The following is a 19,432-nucleotide window of genomic DNA, read 5'->3' as shown; positions in this document are numbered from 1 at the left end:
ATAAGATCTAGTGTTAGTGATTGGCTGCGTCCAAAACAGTGCAAGTGCAGACAATAATTCCTCCTTCGAGAGAGGAGTACCAACTAATTAAATCAAAATTTTTGTCACAATTCACTGTTCTTAATTTAGTTTTTAATTATTGTGGGGGTAGATAATATATTATGGTTGGAAAATTATTCCCCGGGTTGGTTGTCATCATCACCATCAAGACCGTCGTTATTAAAACGAATCTTTGACTCCATCTATCAAATATTTTCACAAGCAAAACTTATGTTACAATGGTGTCCAAATTGCACGCAGCTACAATTACCTGATGCTTGTGGGTCCATGAACATAACAACCTGCCGAGATCATTAAACAAAGATAGATCACGCTCAAAGATTACTAAATAAAGCATATGATGTTCTTTCTTCTTTCTGAATTTTTTTATGTATAGATTTCATATTCTGTAGGTTGCTGTAATGGGTCACTGTCCCTCCAGCATTCATCAATCACTTTTTATGCTACCTTGCCGGTTGAGATGGCAATTTATACTACCCTATAACTTTTTCCAGTTGGTGTACTATTGATCAACAGCAGCTAGATGTGTCCTGTTTCCCATTATCCTCGTTGATCAGCTTCCATGAGATGGAACAATCGTAAAAGCCATAACAATCAGACGATTTCCCCTTCTATAAACTTAAATTCTTTTATCAAAGTTTCTCATGGACCTCAAACAAGTGGACGCCTACCATTACACCTACAAAATAGAAGGGATATTTGGTCCCTTGAACCCCAAAGCCTTGACCCTTTTCTTGGAACATCCTTTCTAACACATGCTTTGGCTAACATCAGTAGTTGAAGAACAAAAATAATGTGAGAGTTTGTTTGGACACAAGCCAAATCGTTGTTCGCACCGGACGGCTTTGATCATCCAACATCAGGGTTTGGACTTGGCCCATCGATCGATCAATCCCAATCGAATTAAACCGACAACGATCAGTGATGCATCGGCACGACCAATGTTAGAAGACTAGCAAGATACAGACTAACAGAAGGGCCAAAATTTGAACTCTAATCTCCTGTTTAAACATAGTAAGTCCACTTGATACTATGGCTAAGGGAATAAAAATAATTTGATAGATTGACGGGCACAAAAGCCAGCTTGCCAAGTGAATCGGACAGCTACAATTGCCGAACACCAAGATGTGGAGGTGGTCCATCCAATGGACAGTCTCGATCGAGGTACAGGCCTGCAGAAGAGCCAAAGAGGGGTCTCTCCTCTCCACTAGTCCCTTGTTAATTATGAGATTTGATGCCAGCCGTGTGATTGGTGGTCCCCCGGGGGGCAGGCCCATTCTATCTACTGGGGTTGGTGATCCTTATCTTTGTCGTCTGCCAGCTGGAACGCAAACTGAGGTGGGTCCCACTTTGGTCTTCCACTCACTAAAGATCCTGACATTCGCCACGTGTCGGCCAGTTCCTTTTGTCTTTACGTGGCCACATGGGACAAAGAGCGTCGACGGCTGTAGGAGCATTGCTGCTTTCCGAACGTCAAATTATATATAAATAGATATACGAGTTTACTGCGCCAACGGTATCTTTTGCGCGAGGTTTTCAACTTTGGCGTAGCCAACGCCCGGCCATGGAATGGAAGACGATACGTGCCTAAAAACCAATTTAGTGTGCAATCATCCCATCCATGGTGGACTAATCATTTTTGGTATGCATGATCATCTATATAAGAAAAGTAGATGGCTAAACATGGATATGTCAAGGGAAAACTAAGCATTGCCATGTCCATGGCAAACATGGGACCGATCTTGTTCGGTATGATGCTTGTAAAGTAGTTGGTTGGTGAATTCAAATGTGAAAATACTTTGTTTTTTATATGGATTAACAGTAGTGTTCATGTTATACATATATGCCAAAGCCAAACATGCAGTGATTTAGGTTTGAAAACCCTTGGTCCAATAGATTGGTATTGATAGTATTGGCATCTCTAATGTTTCTTGATTTTTGCGGTCATACTCCGCGGCCATTGATCTTCGATCTCATCCTCGAACATACTCTTCGAATCGTCCAAAGTATCGAAGTGGACTCCGAACGATGAACACTATCTGAATGTGCTGATAACAGAATGGACAATTTCATTGGACTTCATCTCGGACGTCCTCTTCGACTGCATGCTGAGGACATTAATATGCTGCCATTGACCTCACAATTGGCTTAACACTGATGACGATAGTAGACAACTCGTCAAGACGCTATGGAGAGCCAGGAAGGAATGTCTGATCCTCCGAGTCCCATCTGATCCTCCGACTTGGGCACCTCCCATCTCAAGGTCGGATTTCACCAACTGACACTAATGATTACGTATCCGGACAAGGGCCTTAGCTATGCACCGATCTTAGATCACCAATCATTTAGCTACATGGCTATCTTCAAGAATCTTCTAATGGACTGTTAGAATATGGCCACTATCTACAATTAATAACTTGGTGGTAGTCTTCCCATTCTAATGGCGTGACATATCATGATTTAATCTACTGACCTACGTAATGATCTACGATTCCATCTCTATATAAAGAGATAGTAAGGGATCCGCAAGGTATGTGCAATACCATGCGACATTAAGCTCATACCCTTTTTCTTCTACTATTTGCAAGCTCTAGCTAATTTAATCTTTGAAAGGCCCTCGTCAAAGAACCTCTAGTGAGTATGAATTTTTTTTGCAGGCTCCTGTCGGCATCCTCTTGCTCGGATCATCCTCCATCCTTGCCACATCTATATTCTCTGGAGTCCTAATGTAGTACTTGGTCATAATAAAAATATTATTTAAATAGTTATATGTATATCAACTTATTTGTCAACAACTTGAATTCATGAGGTCAGAAAAAACTTCATACGTAAATATGCACCATAATTGTATATATCATTTGTATAGAGGTTGTATCTTTCACAGGAAAGAAGGATTCCCCTTCTTTCGCTTGAATCCATTATTGGATCTCATAATAATCGCTTCAAGACCTCTATAGACGGATAAATAAAGAAGTTTGAAATGCTTTGAGGTCTATACGGATCATGATATAATGGCCAACATCACGAAAAAAAGATCAATTATTTTGAAGGATACACCTTTCTTCGCACCATTGGCTCAAAGCACTCGTCATTCACCTGCGTGCCCAGAACGCGAAGCGAAATGTGGCCGATCTGATGGTCTACGCGGGTGCGCTGAGGATAAAACCGTGCTCCTGCTTTGAAAATATGGGAGGCCTCAACGCGGCCATAACAGTTTTTTTTTTTAACAAAAAAAAAAAAGGCCATAACATTTTTATTTATTGACGGCGTCAAATAAGCCGTCGTGCATACCACAGGATTGCACGTGGGAGCAGCACACACTTTATGCGATCTGCATGGATCTCACACGTGGATATTGGAAGTGGGAGGGTGAGCGGGTGGGTGTCGAGCAGATGGGGTCCCCACCACTCGAGGCTGTCGACTTAGTGGGCACGTGTTTGTGCGCCGACGCTCACGTGAGGCGAGCCGAGTGGTGGAAGATAAAAAGGTGAAAAAGTGAAAAGAAACAAAAAATCCATACGCTTTATTGGCTGTTGTCTTTTTTTAACGGGGGTGAAGACAAAGTCAAATGGGAGTCAATGTTGTCTTTGACTCGTCCATGGGAGGGAAGGCGATTGTATGTATGCAATGATTGCGTCCGGCGGGCCCACACTTTAAGCGCTTCCTCTTTTGTTACCTTCCATGGAAGCTGTTTCCTGCTTGCCTTTGTTACCTGCCATATTCTTAATCTATTTTATTATTACCAAGAAAATAGTGGAGCTTGATCCAAATCCTCAGCGATCATTTGGAAATAACTCAGCAACAATAAATGAATCCCAGTCCAAAACATGTTGAATAAACTTATTTTCATAACCCTCTTACACCTCTTATTTTCTCTTGATTTTCCCCTCTTATCTATGTTTTTGTTGTCACTCTATTCTTCCTTGTATTGACTTTGGCATTCTTTCAGTATTTGAGTGAAAGCGATTGGAAATGCCTAATCATTTCTTTAAAGAAGATTAGATTAATATAATTATAATTAGCGGAAGGGCCTGTGTGCATAACGGAATAGACTTACATGGATTGAGATGCAAATAGGGACAGTCTCCAGGTTTATATATGTATACATGATGCATTTTAGGGTCCCGTGGGCTACCCCATGGGTGCATAGGCGAGAGAGAATCGGCCACCAAGCCTTCTAGGAAAGCTAGCTAGAAAGCTTATGAGAGATAAAATAAATGGGTTTGGATCTATAATAATGATGGGAAGGACTTAAAAGACATACCGTACCATCCCTCGTAGAAGGAGGTCCTAGAGATAGAAGGGTGTTTCTATCTTTATTTCGCCGGTGCTTCAAGAAAGCCGAAGAAGAAGAGATAAAACAATAGAAGGGAAGAGGAAAGAAGAGGATATAACATGTGATGCTCTCTTGCAGTCACCACCTTCTCTCCTTGTCTTGGTTGCAAGAAGCTAGGTATGAGGGATGGGAATAGGGAGGGCATTGAGATGGATGGACGTACAAGATGATGTAGGAAAAAAGAAGTCTAGGGATTTGGGATGGACTTTTGTACAATCTCTTCTAGGCTTTGTAACTTTTCCCTATATGTTTTCATCTTGATTTTTCATGGTTTAGCGATAAAATAGGGTGGTATACTGGTATTTATCGGAGAGGGAACGGTCTAAAGGCTAGGATTTAAGGCTAGATGGAAAAGCCTAAATCTAGCAATTAATATTATGTGATAAATTTTTGAGTCCCATTGGCTAGGGTGTGGGCGAGACGATTAGGAAGGTCTTTAGGTTTAGGCTTAGTTACTAAGTTCATGGCAGGTCCAATTTATAAGATGTAGGTATAGGATTTTTGACCTTTTATATGCATGTGTTGTGTTTAATCCTAAAGTAAGGTCAATTAAAATTTGGTTGGGTTGGGATGAATTGGGTTACATGCATTAGGTGAGATTAAGTAAAATCATGTTAGATCATGTAAGACCGGGTAGGATGGTTTAAATTGAGTAGGATCAGGTAAGATCGATTGGAATGCTCGAGTTAAATTTGGTTAGGTCATGCAGGGTCAAGTAGGAAAAAGTTGAATTGGGTAGCCAGGGTTAAATGCAACTAAAGAAATTATTTTGCCCTCTTATAGTTTGGAAGTGGCTATAGATCTATATTTTGAATTTTTTTCCCTTATTTGCAAATCACTTTGCATCCTCTCATGTGAATGGGCTAATCTCTATGACCATCTTATTTTTTTCCCATTCTCTTGAATTAAGTATTTGAAATTGGGTATAAATTTGAAGAGTCATCTCATTGTCATATAATGTACTAGCACTTTAAGCCAGCTGTAATAATGTTTTAGTTATGAACTGGGTAGTTCCTTAATGGTGACACCTCTCTTCCATTTAGAGGAGGTTCTAGATTCAAAATTTGGATGGTACATTTTTTTCAAGTATTTGAAACTGGACAATTTAATTTAGAGGGCATTCGCTCAAATGGTCGCATAATTTGCAACCAATAACACTACAATTGGCTTTCAGTCTGATCAAATTTTCATATTTGATTAGTTTATGAGATTACACAATAATCTTTTAGATGTATTGTCTTTTATAAAAAATAATATTCTTATGTTCTTTTGTTATATAAGGGCAGATATTATTTTAGAAAACTAAATATCAAAAATATTGTCGTGGTTTACTTGTAATCAAAAAAGATTTTCTCCCTATAAGAGGCGCTAGTCTTGCTTCAACTTTCACGACCCTGGTATGATACGGAATACTACAATTTGTACAGGCAAGAGCAACCAAGTTCTGAGGGAAGCTCCTCGACCAAAGGATGTTTAAGTAATGGAGACATCTTTCTTCAAAAGACAATTGGTAGGATTCACTTGGGGAACTTAATTAAACTTTTAAGTAATTTTTGTTCATATAACAACAAAGATTGTACATATAACAACAAAGATATATTATTTTTTTAAATAAAATTGAGGAAAGAAATGCATCAACTAATGTAAAAGTACACTAATCATACAGGGATCACAATCATCAATTTTTCCTCCCATGTTGTCTAAACCCTCTATTCTGCCCCTCAGCTGAATTGCCAACTCCTTGAATCACTTCCATGGGTACTGGAACCTCCAGTGGGGTAGACTGCAGAAGAAAGTAAGAGCAACCGAAAGCTATCATAAAATGCCAGAACGGTACAGGGAAGCAAGACAAACCGTAGAGATATCCATAGTTTCTGGCCTTTGTTCCGTAGATAGTCCCAATGAAGCAAAAGATGGAAGCCAGAAAAGAAGGAAAGTTCTTGCTGCTTTCCTTTTAAAAGTTACGTAACAGCTAGCTTGCTAGTACTATTTATTTCATTTTAAACTGCGACCGCTTAAAAGCTCTTTTCCAAAGGCTCCTATGCCTGTTGCCAAACCAAAAAAAAAGCGCTCCTATGCCCAGCACTGTAGCTAATTTGGTGGTCGCGGACTGCATATTTCCAGATTTTTGTAAATTGAAGAAATGCTCTTTTTCTGCTTGCCTCTTTGGAATCAATTGCCATCATCATTTTAACTTTGATCCGTCAAATGAGATCGATTATGGAACATAAATCTATAAAACAACTGATGGTACTGATGTTTTGTTATAATAGCAAGCATAAAAATAAGACACACACAGATTCGTACAATCACACAAAATAGAGAAGAGAAGAAAAAATCAACACAGGATTTACGTGATTCGACTGAAAAACCTACGTCCACGGACAAGACACGTGAGAAAAATTTTACTATGATGAAAAGAGAGATACAATCACTCAGAACTCTCCAAACTCTAGCCGTAATATGATTTTTCAAACTTCTCTTACAAAACTGTCGAGATTGGCAGAAAGTACAATATTTATACTAGGCCTATCGGTCCATGCCCTCCGCTACCACCACAGACCTCTCAAAAAAATTTCATTCAAGTCGTAATGCAGATTTTTCAAATTGGATCATAGTTCGAGTCTATAAAAAATATCCAAAATTCAAACCATATTAACATATTTATTATGATCTCTCAACTTGACACTAATCCTCTGGATATTGATGTAGGGTGCCCATCAAAGAGCATTAGTCTAAGAGATGAGAAGAAACACTAAGAGAAACTGAAAGTTTAAGTTTCAACAATAAATTAAAAGAATGGATTAGGGACCAATGGAAAAGAAACTTTTTAACGTGAATGTCCAACAATCTATTACCAGTGTACTGATGGTGTCCTAAACACCAAAAAGAAAATGAGAGCAAAAATACAGCAAATTAGTGTTAATGACTCCATATCAAAATAATATATTTTCAGTGCTGTAAAATTACAATACCTCCAACCTGAAACATAAACAGTATTATGAAGCCCAATCTAATCTCCAACAACAATAGGAGTTAAACATTTGAAACATGAGCAATCATTCATCTAAGAGGATTCTACCATTTACTACAATTAAATTAATTTAGCATAAATAAATTTACACGTGATGCGCTAAGTGGCATATAAATATTTGAGATTGAATTTAAAGAAAAAAAATTAATTGTTTATCCTTGATAGTGATATGGTTAAAAATGGTCTATAAGCCTTACCTGAAATAAGGGTCTTAGATCTACTCTTTCTTAATTACATACAAATATTCAGTTCTCTCTCTAGAGTCTTTAGAAGAGAAAAAAGAAGACAAGAAGACAGAATTAGAACATCATAAACAATAGTCATTGATTTTTTGGCTTCCCAATAGGGATTGCCGGGCAAAATATTTTAAGAGGGAGTACGGTTACGAGTTGATATTGGGAGTCAAGCAAGTTTTTTTTTACATTTATTTTATAGTATTATCTTCACTTACAAGAAAAAAAAAAGTTATAGTAGGATCAACTAGAATCGAACTTTATCCTTTAATAAGCTGAGAACTTCAACCTTTTTTGAGATCACTATCATGTCCAAACATGATACATTCTTTTTTTTTTTTAAAGCACTTTTTCTGTACAATTAATTTTCTCAATTGGGCTTTATATGATTTCGATATATGTCCCATTCTCAAACAGCAATTTTTAAAGCCTCTCAATTGGGATCAGTCTTAATAGTCTACTTGCCATTGGGGTCATAATTCTAGCCAAGCGATGATTTTGGCCGTAGCGACTGGTAGCTAAAAAAAAAAAAAAAAATCCTGGTCTGGCATAGATCATTCTTGTCGCTCTCAATGTTTTTAGCTTTTCCAATCTTTACACTTGGTAGGTCCACTTGTTATTGCAAAGTGAGGTGCTACAACCGCCAAAGCTAAAGCAACTATAACGTGCTTCCGCAACTCTCCAAATCATGACCCAAGATAAAATAGATAAAGATGTAGCATTGTCCAAGTCATCTAACAGCAAGGTTGCAGAAAAGTAAGAAGAGATCAAGGTTAACAAAATGTTGTGAGGGGATGAGAAGTAAGATTTTGGCTAAATTTAATTCAAATTAAGAAGCCATGATTAGATTCGGATCGAGAAAGCTCATGATGGATGATTGCCGGCAACATTCTCTTTGCAAGCTTGCATGTGTTGAGATCCCCCTTCCATCATACCTCCATTCTCCCAACCTAATAAACAAAGCAGAATACCAACTTACATGCACAAAGGCCAACCTTTCCTTGATTATTAAAACAAAGTAAATGAGACTTTCCCATATCTTTTTCTTTTGTATATGGGAGTTGGGACTCCATCCCAATTGCTTGATATAATGCCAAGATTCAGTTTCGTGGCAGATTTAGAAGGAACAAACGAGTATTTTTTTGTTTGTCTTCATAACTGTTATGTATACCTTACCATTATTTGACCAATGAAATAGTCTAGGCTCCATATTATGGATATTATGATAAATTATACAATGAAAAGTATTTAAACGCACCTGATACCCGGTATTGTATCAGAAGTATGTGACCCAAATAAGAACAGACTTGTGGATTTTTGTTTGTCTACAGAAAACTCGTATTACATAAACCTTTGATTATTTGAACATTAAAAATATTTAGGTCTTTTATTATGGATATTGAGGCTAAGTTTACATACTAGAAAGCGCAAAAATAAACATGAATATTCTAATCCTAAACATGAATGTCTTACAAGGTACAACTATTTTGTTAAGAAGATACAGAGTTTGTATTCAACGTGAAGCATTTAGTTTAATCATCCACAGCCAGAATGGGCAGGTACATACTAGCTCCAACCCATGCATTTAAATACCAACTATTGGTTGATATGGGGATGGTGAGTGATTGAACTGGACTCTCCAGTTTAGCAATATTGAGAACTAAATTTTTCCAATATTAGCCACTTAGAGTTGTGAATTCTTTCAAACAACAAATTCAAATCTGTTATCCATTTTGTAAAGCCTTCATGGATACTTTAATACACTAGTTTGAATACCTCTTTGTGGGCAATATATTTTTACATCTAAGATTAATCACGAAGCAACAGATAGTTAATTAAATTAAGTTAGGGATGGATATTTAAATTATTTATCTAGTCTTGTTTTGAGCAGTCATTGCAATTTAATTATCAATGAAATTAGGTCATTCGCTTGGAAATTAATCCCCTTTAAAAGATCTAGCTCAAGAGAACCTTTCTAGCTGGATAGATTCTATATGCAAAAGTATCCCACTTTACACGTTAAATATTAAAAATAAAGATGTGGATAAAGTGCTAAAATCCACCAATCATGTTGAAGAACTGGGAGAATATATGGACTATATTCGAACAACCAAACAATATACAAACACAAGCCACACTAAACACACCAAATGAAGTATAGCCTATCCTTCCACCGAAAGGCCATTCAGATCATTTCGCCATGAACATGAGATTGTAAAGTCTCGCTTCGAATTAAACCGCACCGCCGATCCGACCAATGAGAGCTTGCTTGTGTAGTCTTAATAAATGGTGCAAGGTGTTGTGTTTATTATCTTTTGTAAAGCATGGGGGATTTTACCAAAAAGTAGCCTCCTTTGGATTTAAGTTAATCCAGCCAGCGGCATGAGGTGGAAGAATAATGGCATGAGCTCCCGTGGGTCCTAAGCTTCTTTTTTCGCACCAAGCAGCCACCAAACATGACACACAGTCCTGGTGTCCGGGTCGCTTGCCACCGTATCTCTTTCTTCAGAAGGAATCCAGTTGCGATCACCACCAGGTGAAAGTTTTGAACTCCATTCTTACTCATAGATGGTCTATTCATTCATAGTTTGGTTCATAGAGAGGTTAGGGACCAAGTATGCACATAGAGCCAAATCCCTTGAGAATTTTTTTTTTAACTTAGTCTGATTGTACGATGTTATTTAAGGCAACGAGAGCATTGTTCTTAGCAAGTGCCTCTAGGGCATCTCTTTTTTTTACTAGGAGAACCTGGGGAAGTCCTTAAGTATTGTGTTATTGGGTTATACTTACAGTACCTCCTCTCCTCTTGTACTTGTTCCTTCATTTATACTTGCATTATTATTATTATTATTATTTTTGTGGTAAATCTTATACTTACGTTATTTAATAAAATACAGGTGGCCTAATTGCCTCGCTTTTCATCGAGAGAGAGAGAGAGAGAATAATTCACCAAAACTGTAATTTTGGTCTGTGAATCATCTTCTAACATTTTAAAAAATTAAAAGTACTACAGTTAATGATGATTCCTGCTCGTCTATCAGCAGTTTGTCCTCTTCTTTTTTCCTTCTTAACTTGGGAATAACGGTGGGAGCACCACGAAGTAGCATATCACTTTTGAAAACATCTCTACCAGCAGAATTCATTGTGAGATAGTCTGATCCATAATCCAGACACTTCCCTAATATCATTTTTCCAGCATAATTCACTCAAAAATATTACATAACGATGACCGATGTTTAGATCATATCCGTTATTTCACAAAAGCCAATTAGGCTTCATTTGGTGCAAAGTGTCCAAAGACATCTAAACCATTCTCAGAATATACTGGAGGAATTTTTCCCTTTGGCAAATTCCTAATATAATGACCGCGTCCTAGCAATCATTTTGAGCCAACTTCGCAAGCATTTTCAAACTCCAGCGAGCAAGAAGAGAGAGAGAGAGAGAGAGCTATAGATACCGAGAACAGGAGTGACCAGATCTCCACTGATCACAAGAACAATTCAGTTGTTTTCCTCGACGGAAACGTTTTATTGAAGGAACGGAGCACATTAGCCAGAAGGAGAAACATGTGGTTGCATTTATAAGAGAGTAACGTACGCAGATGGAGCCACTGGTGCTCCTCCCTCGTATTCAAACTCTCATACACACATAAAGTATATATACTCTTCTGTATATATAGAAATGAAGCAGAGAGGAGAACTGGTCATTGCAGCACAGTAGCTGTAGCCTACTCGTAGCACTGAAGGTTAGAGAGACAGAGAGAGAGAGAGGATAAAAGGGAACTCACGTGTATTTGGGGACAGGCCTCAATTAATGCATGCAATTTACTGATGGGCAAGTGATGAAATTATGAGGGGTTTTGTTTCCTTGTGGGGATGTTTTTTCTCTGTCTCCATGCCTATTAGTGGTGGGCTCAAGTTTCAAGCCATCTCTCCTCTCTCTCCCACCCCCACTCTCTCTCTGAGAAAATGTTTTATTTATTGGCAGTATATCACTAACCTCGCAACCTCATAAGAAAAACTCCAGCCTCAACACCACCCATCCCATCCAGCAGTCCACCCCATAAAATCCCAGAGAAGGCTGCTAAACCTAAAGCTGTTAGAAAAAGCTGCCTTCCTATGTGTATGCAAGAGTGTTCCAAACTCTTTCCCCCCCCCCCCCCCAAAAAAAAACTATATTCCTAGATGACCTTTTCTTCCATCTCTAGCTGTATTCTCCCTACTTTATCTGTTTCCCTTCATCCTTATATCACTAAAGAACAGATCCATTCTCCTAATCCCCATACCCTATTCCATGATTCATGTACATAGGTCCCCATAGCAAGAAGACACCATAGATTTGAATTCACCAAGCTAGATAGAAACAGACAGACTAGAGGAGCAACAGCACCACCCATGATCGGCTCTCCTCCACCGGCTCCGCCGCAACCTCTCGGCATCAACACCTCCTCCAACTCCTCCATCCCCCCTCAACCCTTCCCTTCCTTGCATAGTGTCAACACCACCAAGAAAAAGAGAAGGCCGGCCGGCACTCCAGGTAGGAATAAAACAAACATATGCTCATGACCTCTATATATATATTATTGTTACCAATATTAATTGTTATTATTATCATCAAGAATTATCATCTAATTGGGTGGTGGTGAATGTTAGACCCGGACGCGGAGGTGATATCGCTGTCGCCGAGGACGTTGCTGGAGTCGGATCGATATGTGTGCGAGATCTGCAACCAGGGGTTCCAGCGGGACCAGAACCTCCAGATGCACCGGCGGCGGCACAAGGTGCCGTGGAAGCTGCTGAAGCGGGAGGCGGCGGAGGTGCGGAAGCGGGTGTTCGTGTGCCCGGAGCCGAGCTGCCTGCACCACGACCCGTGCCACGCCCTCGGAGACCTCGTCGGAATCAAGAAGCACTTCCGGCGCAAGCACAGCAACCACCGGCAGTGGGTCTGCGCCAAGTGCTCCAAGGCCTACGCCGTCCAGTCCGACTACAAGGCCCACCTCAAGACCTGCGGCACCCGCGGCCACTCTTGTGACTGTGGCCGAGTCTTTTCCAGGTGCCAAGTTTCTTCCACTCTCTTCTCATCAAGATCCAATAACTAATCTTTTGGATTACAATTTTAGAACTTGTTTCATTTGTTTTAGAGTTTATGATCGATGGAATCAAATTGAGTGCCAAGAATGATTTAGCTGGATTGTTTTGTTAACAATTAATAGCTAGCTTATATTTTCTTTTTCATTTTTTTTTTTTTCTAGAGGGAGTTTAGATGGAACTTAATTGATTTCCAAGGACTGCTAGTTTTATTTTCTTTAGCATCAAGTCCTTGGGGTGCTTTGATTAGAAAGGAGCAAAGTTGGGATTGGGCCATTAAGAGACCAGGACACAATTTCCAAGACCTGCTTCCATTGGTTGCTTTCGTATTAGCTTCTGATTTCAGTCCCATTTATGGTCCATCAACCCAGAGCCCAAACTTTCATGCATTGAGTAGTCTTGGATCATCTTCTTGTCTCTTGTTATATTCTTCTCATGCTATTCCTCATATGCAAATCCTAGATCCAAGACTTTATGACCCTAAAATATCTAAACCCTTCATCTCCTTCCATGGCTGCCCCCTTTCTCTAGTTCTTAATATTAGCATGAACAGACTTTCCTTTTTCTGTTCTAGAATTTGTCTGCCAAAATATACTAATTAACAGAATCAATCCATTGAACAACTTCCACTTTGGCGTCAATTTTGTTCATCACAGGGTGGAGAGCTTCATAGAACACCAAGATACATGCAATGGCGGCCGAGCCAGAACCGAGCTTGGGACACTCCAGCCTGCAAGCCTATCAAGTGACACCAACTTCAGCAAACCAGGGTGGCCTGGTCTACAAATGCCAAATTCCGCCGCCTTCTTCCTTCACTCTGATCAAATTCCCTCGCCTTCGGCCGACCATCGCCGCACCAACAACATCGAGCTCCAACTTCTGCCCCCATCCAATACTAAGTCCACAAGCCTCCCCTCTTCCACACTCTCCCCTACCTCTCAGGAGGCACAAGCCACCAAATTGCAGCTCTCCATTGGCCTCGGCAGTGACCGGGCACCGCCGGAGGAGCCGGGATTGGCAACCATGAGGCTCAAAGAGGAGGCAAGAGAGCAACTGAGGCTAGCAATGGCCGAGAAAGCATTGGCAGACGAGGCAAGGCAGCAGGCCAAGCGGCAAATAGAATTGGCTGAGCAAGAATTCACAAATGCTAAGAGAATAAGGCATCAAGCGCAGGCCGAGCTTAATAGAGCGCATGCCCTTCGAGACCATGCAGTGAAGCAAATCAACTCAACACTGCTCCAGATTACATGCTATGCTTGCAAGCAGCAGTTCCAGGCAAAGCCCATGATGGCTTCTGATGAGAATTCTCTAGTTGCAAGCTATATGTCGTCGGTGGTGACCGAAGGTGAGGAGGAGAATGATGACCAAAACCAGCAGCAAAAGAATTCTAGCACATAGTTGGCAATATCTCTTTCAATCCAAATCTCCTTCTCTTGATGACTATATTTAGTGATGTAATTATGTATGGTGATGTTGCAGTTTTCAAAATTTCAAGGAGGTATTGTGACATGCAATTTTTTTTTCCTTTTCCCTTATTCATTTGGCTATGATGATTTTATGATGGCTTAGCCTTTTTTCATCTTGGAATCTCTTAGTGTGCGCTTGTAATTCCCAAGACCACCGAAGAATATGAGAAAAATCCTCATGGAAATTTGAACTCTCCCTATATCTCCACAAGAATGTCTGTATGTCTAAATAGCTATGCTGACCAGCTCTCTAATCACCTGTTTAAAATGGCAGATCCGTTTATTCCGTTATGACTTGACAATTATATTTAGTCTTTATAAAAAAAAAGGGGGGGAGCAAAAAAAACATGCAAGAGGATGAAACAATCCGGTTAATGGTTGCCTTTGGTTCTCTTTCTTCTCTCCTTTTTTCCCCTTACTGTCTTTTCTGTTGGAAAAGCCCATCTCTTCCGTCCTCTAATGTGATATACCTTGTCTTCGTGCAACCCTTTCTTGCTGCACCTTCCTTGGAGCAAGAATGGGAGTGGGAGAACGCAAATAACATTGAGCTGGGCACTGACCCAAATGCACTAATGATCATAAATGTCTTAACCACCATCACAACAGTGGAAGTTGCAGCCATACCACTATCAGAGTTCCAGTCCACAATGTGTGTGTGTGCGTGAGAGAGAGAAAGAGAGGAGTTTGTGGTGAAGGGTCTGCTGCCAAGGTACTTTTCAGAGCTTTTGGTCTCTTCTCATACAAATATATATAATATTCTATCACATATCTGATTTATACAAAGATATCGTGTACAAGAAATATCAGATACCATGGTTTTCAGTGCCACACAGCTTCTCTATTTGTGCGAAAGAGTATCAGAGCGGCAGGAGGTGGGTGGTCAAAGCGGAGCCCAGCATCCTTCCCGTAAAGAGCTGAAACATAATACATATGGTGGCCTTTAACGTGTGGAACTTCCTTGTGGACTTGTGCCGGCTGAACCCTTCGCCACCAGAACCGAAGCGTGAGCTACGGCCAGAAAGCCAGAAACCCAGGGCAATAATCCGATGGGCTTTCTTCGTCCTCGTTGCTTTCCTCGGCCAACGTGTTCTCTCTCTCTCTCTCTCTCTCTCTCTATATATATATATATATAAACTCTCCTCCTTTCTCTTCTTTTTAACCTTTTCTTACCACCTTTTATTCACCGAGGTGAATGCGCTGCTGACTCTTCCGTGTGGGCTGGCCTCTGGTCGCTGGAGCTGGGAAGGGGATGGGGGTACCTTTGGGTTCAGAGGGCAAGCAGGTCAGGACCCGGTAGGCCTTTCTTTGTTGTGGAGGCTTGGTGTGTGGTCATTGTTAGCCTTTTTCTTTGCCTTCCTCTCTTCTTGTCTCACTAGACCTTGCATGCCTTTGGAGGGGATTGATATGGCTTGTGTAATGTAGGACGCGCGAGGGAATATATGAACAAGTGTACGTCTTTTCGTTGTAAAGTATGAAGGGATGATGGTGGGCTTTTCCCTGAGGTATGAGTAGCCTAAATACCCAATCCTAGCCTAGCAAAATTCTATGTGGTTAGTTTAAGAATTTTAGGAATAGAAAATTCATCAATTACGTCATATTTGATATAATATATTGATAAAATAATATTTCATAAAGGTTCGGGTTCTATCATTTAATCGAAAGAATAATTGATCTTCTTTTACAATTATTAAGAGATGATACCATCTCGATCGCTGTCCTCAGGAATCATCCTTGAACTGCAGAAATAATCGGACTTGCCAGACTTTATGAAAAATCCTTGAGAAAGTATGACCATAACGTTCGATCCATCTCCCTTGAACTTGTCCTCGGACATTTTCATCGGCAAGTCCTAAGAAGGGCCTTAATGATATACATCATCTAGATGTCCTAGCTACTCTTTCTGTAAGAAAGCACTTATTGCTATAGCCCCCAACTCGGACCTTCGAGAGCTAGGAAGGGATAGACGACCACATTGGACTATATTCACATTCTCCTTGGCCACAAGCCGAGGACTGCATCGTGCCATATCCGACCATTTGATCGGACTCAATCCGACGACTATAGCCGACGACTCTCAAAGACCTCGAGATCCTGAGCCGTTATATCGAGAACGTGGGCTAGCTCCACATTCCTTTAATGTCGGATGTTTATGGCGAACCTGTCGATGGTTACAACCAAATATGGTGCACATTTAACGTCGTTAATCATCATTATCCACGATACATCATGGACTGTGATTCTCCGAGATGATTACCGACAATTGAGGTAATGTATTTCACCTCTCCTCTATAGAAAGGGATTACAAAGGACCATTCGATAAGTTTTTGCTTAAGCTAAAAAACCCTTACTTGCTACTTTTTTTCTTTATATTTCCAAAGCTCTGACTAACTTAAGCATCGGAAGGTCCTCCACTGGAGAATTTTTGATGACCGAATTTCTTGCAGATTTCAAGAGGCACCCAAATCCTCCTCGGACTACCACTAACCACCATCTTCCTCCTTGGACCACCATTGATCTCAGCTACTCCTCCTTGGTCTGGAGTACTACGGCAGCAACAATGTCAACCATTGGATCATGCCGTACATAGATCTCCAAGCACTCCAATTTTTTTCATTTCTTTGGCTACATAAATCTTACAGTAACCATTATATATCTAATGATGGATTCGTATGAAGGAAGGTGAACCTTTCTGTGGTACGAAAGATACAATGCCTATCCTTTTGTAAAAAGGAAATGTGATGCGGCTCAACCAAAGAAAAACATGATAATATCAACAAGAGCCAAAGAAAATGTTATCTTAAACACTTGGAGGGAATGAAAAGTTATTCATCATTGATTTAGGGTGAAAGAGAGGCTAGTTTAATGATACCCAACTTGGCCTGCTCCTTTTTCTTTGAGCCATCATATATCTAACTAGGATTCCACTTGGGCAAAAACCAACTTAATCTTAAGGTCAGTTGAAATCTTAGAGAACCAGATCTAATTTGAATCTATCCAAATTGTTAGCTTTCTATAATAGAGCACATGACCAAATTTAACCTGATTGAGTTAGAAGGCTATAGTTTGATGTTTATAGGCTATCACTCATTTGCATCCAAGGTTCAAATTTGGGTATTTCTAAAAGCATAAAATTCTAGTCAAATCTATATTATTTGTTCATACTTAAATAGGAGAAAAAGAGGGATACCTCATGACTTCAACATTGTTAATAATGGCAGATACCGAAACTTGTGTCACTTTTGTCGTCATCAAAAATTCAAAACACCTGCGTCACTTCTGATGATCTTTCCAGGGCATAAGTTCTTGAACAAAAATTATATGGGGTGGGCACTATAAAAGATCATATGGGGAGGGCTTCACAATATACCACATGTCCTTTAATACTAATCTTAAAGTATGAGTCTAAAAATCAAAAATTTTTCTACTAACAGAGTTATATATTAGTTTCGTGATTAAAGCATTCTTTTTCTTTTCCATTTTCAACATATAGCGATACATAGTATATGACTATATGATACACAATATATAATCAGGTGATACATACTGTAAGTTTTTTTGATACATATCCAGTAATGATCTAATATACACCTACAGCTAAATTGATACATAGTTTATCGAATTTAGTTTTACCAATACATAATATACAATTAATTGATACACACCTAGCAAAATATTTATCCAACGTCTCAATACATATCTTTAGATAAAGCGATACAGTTTTTAAAATATAGCATTTATCAATATACAACACATCAACAAATGATATACACTAGACGGCTTATTGATATATATTAGAAGCTTTTTGATATATACCCAGTAACGATCTAATATTCACGTACAGATAAATTGATATATAGTGTATCGAACTTAAAATTCACTAATATACAGTATATGATCAGTTAATACATATCTAGCAAAATATTCATTCGATATTTCTATACACACCTCTAGGTAAAATGATACACAGTTTCATAAACTTTTAGATATACAGATCTTAGAAAAGAAGAAAAATTTGAAAGAGGAGAAAGAATCTTGAGGTGTATATTGGGTTATTATTGGGTGTGTATCAAAACTTACAGTATGTATCAATGAGCTATCTAATATGTATCATTTACTCATATACCATATACTGATAAATGCTATTTTTTAAAAATAATGTATCGATTTATCTAGAGATATGTATTGAGATATTGAATGAATATTTTATTAGATATGTATCAACTAGTTATATATTATGTACTGGTGAATATTAAGTTCAATAAACTATATATCAATTTAGTTGTAGGGGTGTATTAAATCGTTGTTGGGTGTGTATCAAAAAAACTTATGATATGTATCATCTGATTATATATTTAGTGTATATCATATAGTCATATGTAACACCTGGCCTAATTGAGCCCTGAATCAAGCCCATATGAGGAAAAAAAATCTGGAAGAAGACTCCTGTTGGAGTCTTCTTCTTCTTTCTAGTGATCGTTCAGGAAAAGGACTCCTAAGGCCACTAGGAATCCTAGGAAGACTTCTATAAAATCTTCCTTCCATCCTCCATGACTAGCCATGACGAGCATCGGATTTCTTCTTTTATTTTTTTTGAATTTTTTCGTTGAAGCTGCGGATATCCTCATCGTGTTCATCTTAAATACTCATCGGAGACCTTACCGGAGTTAGAGGTAAGCCCTTCTCCTCTTTTTCCTCTTCCTTTCCCTCCTTTCCACGGCACGGTGCACCCTCACCGGCCTTCGGGATCGTCAAAAATTTCATGAACATGAAACTCCTGTTCGGTCGGAATCTTTTCCTCTCTTTTTCGGCCACCGACGCTGTCAGTTGTAGCATCTCATCCCCGAGATCGGATCCTCATCTCTCTCTCTCTTCCCTTGAGTGCTTGGCCACTGGCGACTGGCCAATGATCGAAAATCATGAAGAAAGGGGATGGATCCCTTATTTTTCGAGAAATAAAAAAAAAACTTCACTGATCGAACCTCACTGTCGGTCGGCCTTGCTCCATTACCGTCGATCGGATGCCACCCACCTCGTCGGAGCCCGGATCATTGGGGGGGACCTCGTCGGTCTTCCTCTGTTTTGGCCCAAGAGAGGGCCGTGGGAAGAAGGAAAAGAAAAAGAAAAAAAAAAGAAAAAAAGAAAGAAAGAAAAAAAAAAGAAAAAGAGAAAGAGAAAAAGAAAAAAATAGAAAAATAGAAAAAAAAGAGAGAATTTTC

At 39.3% G+C, this 19,432-nt stretch overlaps 1 protein-coding gene across 1 annotated transcript; it reads left to right on the top strand.

Moving 5' to 3' along the window:
• The first annotated feature begins 11,632 nt into the window (after positions 1 to 11,632).
• On the top strand, positions 11,633 to 14,329 carry LOC105053148 (protein indeterminate-domain 16). The gene is made up of 3 exons (XM_010934204.4): positions 11,633 to 12,199; positions 12,316 to 12,715; positions 13,407 to 14,329. Exons 1-3 carry the CDS (start codon positions 12,058 to 12,060, stop codon positions 14,146 to 14,148), a joined length of 1,284 nt encoding a protein of 427 aa, XP_010932506.1. The 5' UTR covers positions 11,633 to 12,057; the 3' UTR covers positions 14,149 to 14,329.
• Positions 14,330 to 19,432: the final 5,103 nt, after the last annotated feature.

This window comes from Elaeis guineensis, chromosome 10, assembly GCF_000442705.2.
Source record: "Elaeis guineensis isolate ETL-2024a chromosome 10, EG11, whole genome shotgun sequence".
NCBI classification, from domain to species: Eukaryota; Viridiplantae; Streptophyta; class Magnoliopsida; order Arecales; family Arecaceae; genus Elaeis; species Elaeis guineensis.
This window is presented reverse-complemented; position numbering and strand designations above follow the sequence as displayed.

Excerpts from the sequence above, each read along its gene's own strand:
- LOC105053148 (XM_010934204.4), top strand. The coding sequence starts at position 12,058 with ATGATCGGCTCTCCTCCACCGGCTCCGCCGCAACCTCTCGGCATCAAC. Across the intron at positions 12,200-12,315 it reads AAGGCCGGCCGGCACTCCAG|ACCCGGACGCGGAGGTGATA; the intron begins GTAGGAATAAAA and ends GGTGAATGTTAG. Across the intron at positions 12,716-13,406 it reads TGTGGCCGAGTCTTTTCCAG|GGTGGAGAGCTTCATAGAAC; the intron begins GTGCCAAGTTTC and ends TGTTCATCACAG.